We start from the raw sequence: 13319 nt of genomic DNA on the forward strand, positions 1-13319 counted from the left end.
GACCCGTACGCTTTAAGTTATGCCCCAACTCCAAATACAAGAATTGATTCCAGCGCCCGTAACTAACGCCAGTTTCTTTTAAACACACACTTGTTTCTGGTAACACACCAAATCCATTTTTCAAGTTTATAAATATACAATGAAGGTAAACCAAAGTCAAAATTAGTCACAAAACCCATTACCACACAATCACAGCAGCACATCAATATTACACTACGAAATTAAAACAAAGACAATTCAGCGTTTTTCTTCACTTGAGGTTCTTTAGTGTTTTCAGAAAGAAGGTGCCCCCCCAGAGCGTGCTGTGTAAATATGTGCTGAGCAGGACTAGACACATTCACTATTAAAGAATTACAGTTTCTACCCTAAAATGGTATTTATGGACTCTCTTCTTCACGCTAAGGACCTGGCAAACGACTTAGAGACAATATCCTGGCATATTTATTAGAATCGTCTTTCAATTTTAAATTATCACCTCTTCAAATAGCATTGTGCACGTTGAAAGTATTACACTGATTTCTAGAAGCAGGGCCAGGCATCAGTAAGTCTCAGCTCCCTGCACAACAATAAAGTATTTGTACCTATAATACAAAGGATTTTAAGAGCCAGGATCAAGCCACTTCCCCAGGATTCCCCCACTGACAGCTTCACAGTCCACATTCAAAACGTGCTTCTCCAACATTTCGAGGAAAAGGAGGAAGACAAATGCTAAATAAACACAAACTACCCCGTTTTCCTAGACACCTAACAAAGTCCTCAGTGCCTAGGAAACAAAGATACTGAAGGCATTTGAGTCTGACCAAATTTTTTCCATTTGGTTGCCTAAAAACTAAATTAATTATTCATTCAATGCTACACATGCCCCCCAGATTTTGCCTCCTTTTGAAACCCATAGCCAAAGATAACGGATTGAGAATACATTGTCAATGGATTAAGAAATAGCACTTTCTTTAGTTGCCTGTTTAGATAAAATAGCAGTTTTAACTCTTCCTGTCCTGAGTTTAACTGAGACCCTCAGATAACGGATTGAGAATACATTGTCAATGGATTAAGAAATAGCACTTTCTTTAGTTGCCTGTTTAGATAAAATAGCAGTTTTAACTCTTCCTGTCCTGAGTTTAACTGAGACCCTCTGAGAGGTTTTAGCGAACAACTACTCGGGTTGCAGGGATAGCCAAGGTATGTCCAGCTGCACTGGGTAAGTGCATTTTTCAGACATACCTATTATGACGAGGAAAGGTACTTCTCCTATAAGACAGATCATTCACAAACAGGTTAAGCAAGAGCGACAATGCATAGCATTAAAACAAACAAAAAAAATCAAATAAAAATTATCATATTTCAGGCAAAACACCGCATATTATTTGGTTGAGTCAGTGAAGATACATTCCAAGCTCTAAGTCTGATCCTCAAGAGTTAAATCCAAGTATTATTTCCCTCTACATCCCACATGCACAAACACAAGGCACTACCCGCTAGTTCGGAGGCAGCAGCGAGAGAGGGAGAGGAGAGGAGGCAACCAAGGAACTGAGTTTTGCTGGCAAATTTCAATGACCAAAAATGAAATTTGTTTGGAAAATAAGAAAGGAGGAGCTATTTAACTCCTTTACCTTAAGGCAAAGAGGTAGCAAGACACTCCTGAAAGACGCCCCACACAAAGACGTATCGCGTCCCAGGTGTTGGCAATATTGGAGTAAGAAAAAGCTTGACAGCAGCTCCCTCATAGCAGCTTTCTGCTATATCCACCCTAGACAGCTATTTAGCTGATGTGAGTATAAACAGCTCCTTAAAACAGCCAACCATACTAAAACAACTTAATTTTTGCCTTTTAATTTGTGGGTTAACAGAAAAGACAGCCAATTCCTGAGTGCTGTTAGGGGTCTGCACAGCATCAGATCAGAAACCAAATTAATGTACAAGAACAATCTCTGCTGACTTATCTATTGAATTTTCATATCCTCAGACTTTTTTCCAGAGCTCCCAAATACAGTAATTCGTGCTACTGCTGTCTCTGAGAGAGGATTATAACTTAGGAACAGGTCAAAATGCTGCTGGGATTCAGTACTAGTGTCAGTAGCTCCAGGGGCAGTGTTTCCAACCACTTACACTCCCCATTTATGGTGGCTGATAAACAATGAAAAACTAAGCATTTATTAGTATCCAAGCAATGCTTTGTGTCCTCCTAATTATAACTAATCCCTATACTCAATACATTAACAAAGATTTACATCTTAGAGATGGGAAACAACAATTCTAAAATACTGGTTACTTCGCTCAGTCACACAGCAAATAAATGTTAAAAAAAAAAAAAGCCTCAAGCTTGGAATTAACTCCCAAGACCTTAAACTTGGACAATTTATGGTTACATTCAGAAGTGTAGGGGTGTGTCTTGAAAAAGCTACCATCAGCAAAACAGGGGAAAAAATTTCCTCTTCCCATCTCCAACTCCCTTGCCTACCCAATTCTCCAGAAAGTATTAAATTTTAAGTAATCTGCATATGCATTTCGTGTGCTTAACTTCATGCAAAAGGTGTGGAAATTAAAATAAAAACTTACCAGCCCTGTTCATTCTTATATTTGTAAGCAGCACCAAGAATGTGACATAATGTACCTCCAGCTTTGAAATCCATGAAGCACTTTGCCTAGAACCAGAAAGAAAAGCGAAATCACCATGACACTGACCTTTATGTCATTATTTTAAAGGAATACATACTCGTTAGTTGATTTTTAGGCATCTAACTTATCAAATGCATCATTTAATTCTCAGATTAGTCACTTTTGGAAATCTATGTTCTCCTTTAAGGATGTTTCAAGAAGATTAAATGCATCTGGTGTAAGAAAAACTCTTCATGTTTGTGAGCAGAACCTGATCTGAAAGCTCCGAGTCCTCCCGTGCACGAGTAGCTTGCAAAAAAATTCCTTGCACGGCTGCAAAACAGAAATCAGAACTGCTCTTTGAACACCCATTTCACAGTAAATTAAACCTAAAAATTGTAGCTGCCAGTTAAGAAGCTCTTCATCTGTATTAAGCAGACTAAAACAAATCATTAAAACCGAACATCTAAAACCCAGGCTCCCAAAGCTCCTCATTCCCGTTCCTCCTCCATCACAGCAACAGGCTGGTTGTCAGGATCTGAAAAAGTCACTTTGCAGATCTGCCCCAAAAGATACTAAATCCAACACATTTCTTCACTATCCATTTTACCACAGTACAGTGGAGTCACGTATTTGTAACCAGGGACTCTGAATCCAAGAACTGAAACGCCAACAGAAGCATGAGGAGACCAAAAAGCTCTACTGAGTCCCACCAAGTCCTTCCTCTAAACAAAAAAGGACTGTTTTCTACACAGAAAGGTACAGATTTCTGGTAAATCTTAGTTTAGAATGATCTTTGCTCTTTTACTAATATCTCTGGCCAGGATGTTTGTATGGGCTCAGGAAAAGTAATAGTCAAAGTTATCTTAGAAATGGAAGCCAGGAGGATGGCTTGGTAAATCAATTCACTTGACTAAACTACAAAAAAAGTGTTGGTTTTGTTTTTGTTTTTTTTTAATTCCTCCCAACCTGGTCAGAGGGGCACAGGAGCCCAGGGGAACTCTGGGGGTGAGCCCTTCTGAGGTTGCTCCAGCCAGTATAAGATACCCAACTATTTACTGAAATGGGACACGAAACCTATCTTTTCATCCACACACTAAACATATCGACCAGGATGGGTCTATTTTGTGTTTCTCAATAAAAATAAGAACAAAAACCATTCAAAAACCACAATTTGGGGAGCTGTTTAATGGCTGAGCTCTGGTTACCAGCACCTTTCTGCAATCCACCTTCTGCTGGGACGAGAGAAAGCACGAAGCTGGAGACACCGCTGTAGTTCTTCTACGGCAGGAATGTTTCTGATCTAGTTTCTATCACTTTTAACAACAGAACGGGTAATTTTCTTTAAATTCCATTATATTCCACCTCAGGACTATTTGCTACCACAGAATGAGCACCAATTTATGGTCCTAGCATCACCGACAAGTGTTTTAAATCCCATCTGCAGCCAGGCAGCTAAAATGGTAGCATGGGATCGAAAATGAAACATGGGCTTCCTTGGCTCTAGAATGAAAAGCAAAGCAGTTCTGGGAGACATCAAACACACCAGCGGCCAAGAACAACATAAAAAAAGACCCTTCATGAGCATTCAACGAGAGCAGAACTGCTCCTGCTCGACCATCTGTTTAGAGCCCAACTGTGCAGGGAGGAATAAAGAGAGCTCAAAGCCGCCGCGCCAGTACTCGCCACTTTATGAGCCACATTTGGGGACTATTCTTCTCAAACCAAAGTCCTGCGTGGACAGAACAGACTCTGATCCGAAGCCTGGATTAAAACAAAATGTTTCAACATGCTGAATGATTTTATTGCCCTAAGAGCTGGCTCTGAGAATACAAGTGTTGGTTTACAAACATGCAAACGCTGAGCTGCTCTAAAAAGAAAAATCCGTCTCAAGATGAAGCCACAAGAGTGACTGTGGAGAAGATTTCTGCAGCACCGAGATGGAAGGTGCTGTTGCTTATCTTCAGTTGTCCTACGCACGGATGGGGCATCCAGAACCAACTTTTCCCTTTTTGTGGGCGTTTCATGCAACCAAATGAAATCTCCGCAGCAAACCCCACCTCACTCATGCTTTGGGAAACTGCTGACCCCTTCCTTGTCCCCACCGGTCCCTACTTCAAGTTCAGGGGCTGCTGCTGCAGATTCACCTTCATCAAGCTGCCTGTCATTAGATCTTTCAGTGACGAGGTGACACCTTCCTGTGTTACCGGGCAATGGTGGGAGGTGGTTCCACAGCCTGGCACGGGGCTCAGCGATCCAGGAGCCCCCGGCAGCACAAGGAACCACAGGGACTTCAGATGGGACCTCAAGAAGAACTTGTTTGGTGTGAGGGTGGTGAGAGCCTGGCCCAGGTTGCCCTGAGAAGCTGTGGCTGCCCCATCCCTGGAGGGGTTCAAGGCCAGGTTGGAGGGGGCTTGGAGCAACCTGGGCTGGTGGGAGGTGTCCCTGCCCAGGGCAGGGGGTGGCACTGGATGGGCCATAAGGTCCCTTCCCACCCAAACCATTCTATGCATCTCTGATGATTCTATGACTCCAGCAAGTTGGGATTTTGTGACCACACACAGGAAGTTCAGCCAATGCTTAACCATGAAAAACAGTCTACAAATCTCTTTCATAGAAATAAATCACATTTTTAAAGTGTCAGCAGGCTCTAACAAGACCCTCTTATTAAACTGTGGTCGTTGCTGCTAGGACAAAAGGAAATTGCTTTTAATGGTCAGACAAAACCCATTCCCCAGAAGAGATGCCACTGTCAATAAACCAGATTGCCCTCAACATTTTTACCCAACAAAATCCATCATCACAAGGCAATTAAGACTCACCAGCCTCACAAGTAGTCATCTTTGGAGTTAACATCTTAATATAGCCTGTATTTAAAGGCAGTTTTGCATGTTTCGAGGGAATTAATCAGCTTTTTCTTTTTTTGAGCCTCAGTAGGGTTAGACGATACGCATCTAAAATCAGAAGCCAAGCTGTAACAGTCCCTCATTTGCTCTAGATCCATCCACAGACCCTCTACTGTAGGGCATCCTTGCCAAGAACAGGAGTTTAAACACAAAATTAACAACCCTCGCTCAAACACAAGGTCTATTTCATCCACTCAGAGCACTAAATAAAGTGTTTGAACTTTATTTCAGCAGATGCAGCCTGCTGTGATTTAGATGCAGGTCAGCTCAGAGAGGTTCAGCTCCAATGCTGACAGCAGACACCAGGTTCCCTTTGTCACGGCCCGTGGCAGCGCTGAAGGGCAGACACTCCAGAGGATGAGCGTGAGGGACACCTGGGACTGGGAAAATAAATCTAAAGGCTCTAAGGTGAACTGGAAGGACAACCCTGGTGTGACACGTTCTCATCAGCAAGTGCTCCTGGTGAGCCACGTCCTTGGGTTTTGCAACAACTGCACTTCTCGAGACCAACACTTGATCTCCAATAAACCATGTGGATTAATGGAGAAGAGCATCACACAGGGAATGGACCATCAAAGCAGCCTTTAGTGATGGCAGTTTTGAGCTGAGGTCAGAAATTGAGGACTTTGCAGTCACCTGCAGGCCCACAGCACTCTGTTTTGATGGCTTGGGGGTTGTTTCTTTCACTCAAGCACGACCTCCTCCTCTTCAGCTTCAGACCCATCCTCGCCAGAAACACGGTAAGGAGTTACTAAGACAAGCACAAACTTTTAACCTCTTTTAGCTTCATCCAGTTCCTTTGCAGTGGAAACCTGGAATACCTTTTCAACGCATTTTTGGAGATCAGCAATGTCACTAGAGACATCCATTCACACAGCCTCTCCTTCCCAAGTCAGACATAGTCCTGTAAAACCAAACATTTCCACACATCTTCAAGGTGCTACGGTAGAATAATAAACCCTCCTTCAGATACTGAATCCGTATCTTAAATTGCACGTCCAAAAAAGCAACAGCTAACCTCCTCCCAAGAGTAATATTGCATTATTTCATAAAAACAACAGAAAGGAAGATGCACGGATAAGTTGTCTTCTGTGGGATGGAACTGAGAGCAGAGAGATCCAACTGCTGTAAACTTAAGCTGAGCAAATTTGACCGGATTAGCTCTTTGAAACAGCAGGAAGAGTTAAATGCAGGAACAACATATTTACAACGCCACCGAAATCTTTATTACCTATTTTTAAGATAAGACAAATCGATTTAAGGCTTCAGAGCACTCAAAAAAGTTTGTCCACTTGTTGAATGTGGGTACAGTTTTATGGTCTACCGCAACGTTTGCCTCTGTGTCCAAAGCTTCCAATTGCCACCGGGGCGACCAGAAGGGAAGAGATGGTGAGACACATCCTAATGGCACCTCGTGGTGCATCTCTGAGTGTTCCTAAGCCCCAAGAAATTCACCCAATAAGTCTGAAAAACCCTTTTCTGGAACAATATATCAATACAATAACAATATACCAATATCCCCAGTGACTGGAAAACTACCCCGGACTAATTAGTGAACTGTGCACTACTAAAGAACATAATAAAGCCATTTTTCAGCACTGATAATCACCAGTTTCATGTTTAATAACTGAAATGTCCAATGGAAAAGTGTTTGTTTCAGAAGGTGCACATTATTCAGTCAGTTTAGGATGCAAAAATCCAAACAGATTTAACCTAAAGTTTACCAGTTTACAGAGAATTTTACTAGAAATTGAAACCTTTCTGCAGTACTCAGGAAATCACTTCCGAATGTATATTAAATTCCCTGGTGATACGTAAAAGGCGGGTAGACAAAGGGCTTAGAGATATGGTTTAGTGATGGTTTTTGTCAGTGTTGGGTTGATGGTTGGTCTCAATGACCTGAAGGGTCCCTTCCAACCCAGACAATTCTATGTCTAGAAGATGAATTACATTGAAAAATCTGCTTTTAAGGAGCAGAGTGCTATTTCACCCTTTCCAGAGGATGCCTCCGAGGAAGCACGACTCTCCCAACCACCCAGAAACCCACCAGCAGCACCCACACTGGAGGAAGAACAAACCAGGCTGCTGGAATCACCCCGATACTCACAGGAAGCTTTGTGAAGGCAGGATTGGTGACGTGTTTTCCGAAGGCATCTTCCTGGAATTGCAGCAGCTGCACCACCAGCCCAGCCAGTGTTTTATTGGTAGGAGCATCTGCTTGGACATACTGAAAGACAAAAAACACACGCTTAGTTGGGATAGAGGATAATAAACCATGAAGACTGGTTTATGAATTCCCCAGACCACCTGATCAGTTGTAGACTAGAAGATGAATTACATTGAAAAATCTGCTTTTAAGGAGCAGAGTGCTATTTCACCCTTTCCAGAGGATGCCTCCGAGGAAGCACGACTCTCCCAACCACCCAGAAACCCACCAGCAGCACCCACACTGGAGGAAGAACAAACCAGGCTGCTGGAATCACCCCGATACTCACAGGAAGCTTTGTGAAGGCAGGATTGGTGACGTGTTTTCCGAAGGCATCTTCCTGGAATTGCAGCAGCTGCACCACCAGCCCAGCCAGTGTTTTATTGGTAGGAGCATCTGCTTGGACATACTGAAAGACAAAAAACACACGCTTAGTTGGGGTAGACCACGAAGACTGGTTTACGAATTCCCCAGACCACCTGATCAGTTGTAGAACACACGGTTTAAGATTTAAGGATCACTCTGTGGCAGAAGAAGCACCAGGCACGAACATGTTTCAAGCTTTACTCTTAAAATACAGCAGGAATCTATGAATCCTCATCAGTTCCTCATGGTTGCCGGTGTTTTACAGCCAGAGATTAACTACTTCAATCTGATTTGTAGCTCCTAATAAAGGAACAGACTAATTCTGGCCCACACATACACAAAGCTTCTACAGCAACTTTACAAGCTCCTTCTGTAACCAACTACTACACATTAATCCTAAAAGCATCCATTTAGTACTATACAGAGTGTCACCTACAGACAGGAAAAACTGATCCAGACAAGTCTATTTTCAATGCTTTGTGACAATCTAAGCCTTTCCCAAGGTTATAGTTCTAATAAAATGCATAAATATAAAAAGGGAAATCGTAGCACGGAGCACAAAAAAAAAGTCCCACAGCTGCTGAGTTTTCATTACTCCTAAGATTGCAATATTCACCTACTGGGTGTTATCTCCTCACCTTGACAGAAGACTTCCAAGAGTAGAAGATTACTTCTTCATGTAGAATATGGATAATGTTAAGAAACCCTGATTCTATTCTACACTGCCAGTTTTTTTATACAGGAAAGTCATCTGTGCCTGGGGTACATCCTAAACAATAAGGGCAAAAATACCCCAAACAAACCCTCAAAAGGAAACACAAAAGACTCCTCCCATGTTTACATGCAGTAACCAGTAACACAAATGGATCACTCAATCAGCAAAACCAGTCAGACAATTCCCTGATGGACGTGTGGTGGGTTTGAGGGGACCCCAGAGGACCAGAGTCATGACACACCTGCAAGTTTTCCACCAGTCTCCACAGCAGACAGAAGCAGAAGGGGATTCTGCAGCAAATAAAGGTTTATTAAACAGCAAATTCCAGGAGACAGGAACGATGCTCTGTTCCTACACACACAGTGCTGGCGTAAGAAGATTTTCTTCTTCAAGTGCTGAAATCCCAGAGCCCCGTTGACACAGCAAAGGTTGTTCTAACATTTCAACCTCAATTAGAGACACAAACCCACCCACGCATCCTTTAGCAGCAAACACGTACGGTTGGAAGCCTGTCAGCGTAACTCCAATAATTCAAGAACAAGAGAGTAACCACGTGCAGAGGAAACCTCTCCACCAGCAAGATCCGCCGCCGCAGCTGCACTGGGAAGCCTTTGTCACAGGCGTAAGGGACAGAGTCGTGTTCCCGGTTCTGATGTGGTTACTGACCTCAAATAACCACGTTAGGGCTCTGCTTTGCAGCCCTGCTGCACAAAACCCTTTCTTTCCCCCAAAACAAAGAACTTTTCAGCTCAGAACACTCAATAACAGGGAAAGGAAACCCAATATTTAAATGCTTTGGTTTAGGTTGTAACCCTCATTCCTTTTTTGAAGGTGAGAGCACACAAGAGCTGCAAACACAGAGGAAAAGCCCTCCCCTGGATTAAATCAAAGTCGGTCACTGAAGAAATGCTTGATAAGGTCAGCACCGACAGGAGAAGTCGGAGCCAGCCGAAAGATAACAACAAATCCTCTAAATTCAGCTCCTGGCTGGGGGGGAATGAGCAGGTGGTCCCCAAACAGACGTTTTCGGGGACAACAACTGCCATTTCCCAACGGCTGCCAAGAAGCAGCTCGTCCCTCCTGGCTCTGGGGCTTATTAATAGCAGGGCATAACGAGATCCCACGCTGCCGCCCGTCCTCACCCTCCTGCGGCGCATCCTCCCGGCCAACACCTCTCAACAGCACCACGCTCCATCCACACCCAAAGAAAAATTTATTATTCTACATTTTTTACTCATGCAAAGGGGTACAGGACACCCCACAAACCACCCAGATGTCCAAGTGGTGATACCCCTCACACTCCACATGGTTTCGTGTCTATGTGGACAGCCCACCCTGTCTTCTCTTCTAACTCACCCTTTAATACAACACTCCACTTGTTTTTTTGGTTTTTTTTTTTTAAAAAAAACAAAACACCCTCCTCCCTGCCCCAAAAAAAACCTTTCAGTTTTCCAGTTTTCTATCCCAGAGGGGCAGGACACAGCTTTTGGAGCCACCGAGTAGCTCAAGCTCCGAAAGGTCAATATATTGACCGGGACACGATGAACACGCTGGGAACGGTCCTCAGGGACGAACAGCTGCAAGGCCAGGGTTAGTTTCCTCATTCTTCCTAACGCAGGAGAAAAAAATCTCTTCCTGAGATAGTCTGGAGTGAGTTAAATACAAGGAATGACTCTACTTTATGACAAGCCACTTTAATACGAGCGATTTCTTGCTTAATATCACAGGAACTACCTAAATAACACAATATTAGAGATCACTGAACATTAATACAGTAAAAAATGCGTTGCTCAGTTCACTTTTCAACTATAAATTTCTACTTAGAGTGGACACCTTGTCACTGGAGTTAGTCCACTCAAATGCTACGAAAGCCTGTCAGATCCTCCAGGCCTTGAAAACTGCAGCATGAGCCCATTTCCAGCTCATGGGGGAATAAAGGCTCAAACATCCACACCGTGGTCCAAGGCCTGGGACCTCCTGCAACCCTCAGCGCAGGGAAAGAGCGAGAGGACTTCCAAACACCCCACACACAAAAACAGGGAGTGGAAAGAATGTTGGAATAACCAATTTTTTTTTTTTTTCCTGTCGTTAGGTTTGTTGTCACTAACAGCCCCCCCAGGCTTCCTTCCATCTTTATAGGCATCCTCTGCCCAACCACCAGAGCGTCCCTGGCACACGCTGCCAGGGAAGGGTCCTCCTCACGGCCGGCACTTCGGCCAAGAAGAAACGGGATGAGAAGGTTTGTGTCAGAAAAATAGTACATCACGGTAACGCAGGGTTACAAAACCAACAGATTTTATCCCCAAAAGATCCACAGAGACTGACCACGCTGCCTAGGGCAGCCCACTCCTCCCCACTAACAAGTTTTCCAATATCCAGCGTGAGTTTTCCAAGCGCTATTTAAACCTCTTACTTTTTTACTTATACTCTAGAGACATGGGGAACTCTCTGGCATTTGAAGACTTGTCTATTCTGGAGAGAAGAACGAGAAGGTTTATAACTGCAATTCTCTAACACTCTCTTTGCCCATCGTGACTCCTCAGTCCTTGACCAAGCTCATTCCTGCTCTTGGAATTCTCTCCGGTTGCTCCCCAGCGACCCCCAAGCCCCCAGAGCTGGACACAACTTGGCATCACCACTGCCGAGGTGCACACAGACCCATTTTTAAGAGCATAAACTGGACAAAAGTCAGGTACAATCACTATGTACTTTTCTGAAAGGAATCACGAACTTACAGCAAAGCTGCCACCTGAATTAAAACAAAATTAAGAATCAAGTACCCACTGTATAAAGAAAAATAACTCAATATGAACCAGAGTCCATTCACTGTGCATCAAAAGGGAATCAACACTTCAATTTAGAGTATTATGGACACCTCTTTAAATGTCAGTTTCAAGGATCAGTTTCCTTGTTTCCCAGAACAAAACTAACTTTCAATTTTTTTAGAAAAGTATTTTGCACAGCGGTATTTTGAAATTGACTTGCCCAGTACAGATTTCTTCTTAGCCCAATTCTAATTACCTTCCAGAGTTTAAGTGGCAAATACAAGCATCTAATCTTTATAACCAGTAATACCGATAAGTGTAAACCAATTATAATAAAGGAGTTTTTGCTTTGGCGTGCAAAATGAAAGCTCCCACCCCTGAGCTACAGATAAGAGGCCCTGCCAGGCTCGTAAGGTGAGAACCAGCTTGTCTAGACAGTTTTGATTCACGGCAGCGAGGGGACCGCTAATTAACAACCGTTAATGCTTTTAATAACACGCCTTGCCCTTCTGCAAAATGGCAGCCTCCAGTTCAAAGTTATTTCAGAAGTTTCTTGTCTTCTGGTGGGTATTTGGTTATGAAAATGAAATGAAACGGAAGAGCGCTCCTCCCCAGAAGTGTAGAAACAGCAGAGGAGCACAATCAAAACAAAGAGGAAAAAAAAATACAGATATACTTTGATGCTATAATTTCCTTATTGACATAAATAGCTGAAGCTGCTCGAGCTGCTGCCTCCCCCTCACTGTGTGGATTCGGGTGTCGGTGGCTGCGCTGGAACAAGTGATGTGGAAGGACCGGTGAAACACCCTTCCGAATGTGCCCATTTCACAGCATTTCCACCCAAGGAATCCCCTCAACGGCACTCGCAGAGCCACGGACAAACCCCCTGTGGGGGATACGGACACCAGACGTACGGAAAAGTATTGGGAGGGACTGGAAACCGCAGGTCAACGGGGAGATTAAGGCACCTTGAGGCTCTCCAGGCACCTCTCCTCCACACGGAGCTAACGCTCGTCCTTAGGATGGCTACAAAGCCGTCCCAACAGAGAGAACCATCTTCTGGAAAGTTCAGCCCAGGTGCTTTGTTTTTTTTTCCCAAGGCTCAGGTGTTGAAAGAAAGTTACAAAATGAGCGTTGCAGGAAAAACGCTTGAAAGGAAAGGAAAAGAAGAGCAAACACGCTACCTGAGAGGGGGAAAGGCGCCGGAGGGCAGCGCAGAGAGTGACCCTGGGGTCCCAGCGACACACAGAGAGCTCACAACACACCACGTTGGGTGAAACACGGTTCCCAACAGCACCAACGGCTTGTTCTTTTTTTTTTTTAAAAAATAACACCACCCCGACACCTCCGGGGCGCGGTTTAAAATGAAAAACCTGTAGAAACCACCCTGCGGAGCGGAGCCCGGGACTTGCCCGCACAGGAAAACTTCCCGCTGCGGCTGGGCCTGGACGCGAACGCGGGCACCGGCCGCCCCTCGGAGTGGAGTGGGCTCCTGCCCCCCCCCGGCCGCCAACCCACCCCCGTCCCGGTTCCCTCCGGAGGCGGCCGGCGCGGCGGGCAGGCCGCGGCTCACAAAGGCCGGCGGGGCCGGGCCGCCCCCGCGGGAAGGGACCGTGAGGGACCGTTTAACATCCCCCCTCCACCCTCCCTCCCCGCCCGGTCCTCGCGCCCCCCGGCGGGCCCGCACCTTCTTGTAGTGCTTCCCCAGCCAGACGCGGACCGAGTCGAGCTGGGACACCGTCTCCGGGCTCTCCCAGAACTTCCCC

The 13319-nt window shown here is 44.7% G+C and overlaps 1 protein-coding gene across 2 annotated transcripts in view; it reads right to left on the minus strand.

Moving 5' to 3' along the window:
• SMARCC1 (SWI/SNF related, matrix associated, actin dependent regulator of chromatin, subfamily c, member 1) overlaps positions 1-13313 on the minus strand; it is a 79211-nt gene extending 65898 nt beyond the window's left edge. Inside the window, exons 1-4 of one of the 2 annotated variants that reach the window (XM_014955773.1) lie at positions 13241-13313; positions 7997-8116; positions 2557-2642; positions 1222-1248 (exon numbers count right to left, since the gene is read on the minus strand). In XM_014955773.1, coding sequence (XP_014811259.1) covers positions 1222-1248; positions 2557-2630 — 101 coding nt within the window. In that variant the 5' untranslated portion in view covers positions 2631-2642; positions 7997-8116; positions 13241-13313. Of the gene's footprint in view, positions 1-1221; positions 1249-2556; positions 2643-7608; positions 7725-7996; positions 8117-13240 lie in introns of those variants that run through there. The other variant, XM_014955772.1, reaches the window with a different exon arrangement.
• Positions 13314-13319: the final 6 nt, after the last annotated feature.

The sequence above is a fragment of the Calidris pugnax genome, unplaced genomic scaffold, assembly GCF_001431845.1.
Source record: "Calidris pugnax isolate Ruff unplaced genomic scaffold, ASM143184v1 scaffold272, whole genome shotgun sequence".
Lineage (NCBI taxonomy): Eukaryota > Metazoa > Chordata > Aves > Charadriiformes > Scolopacidae > Calidris > Calidris pugnax.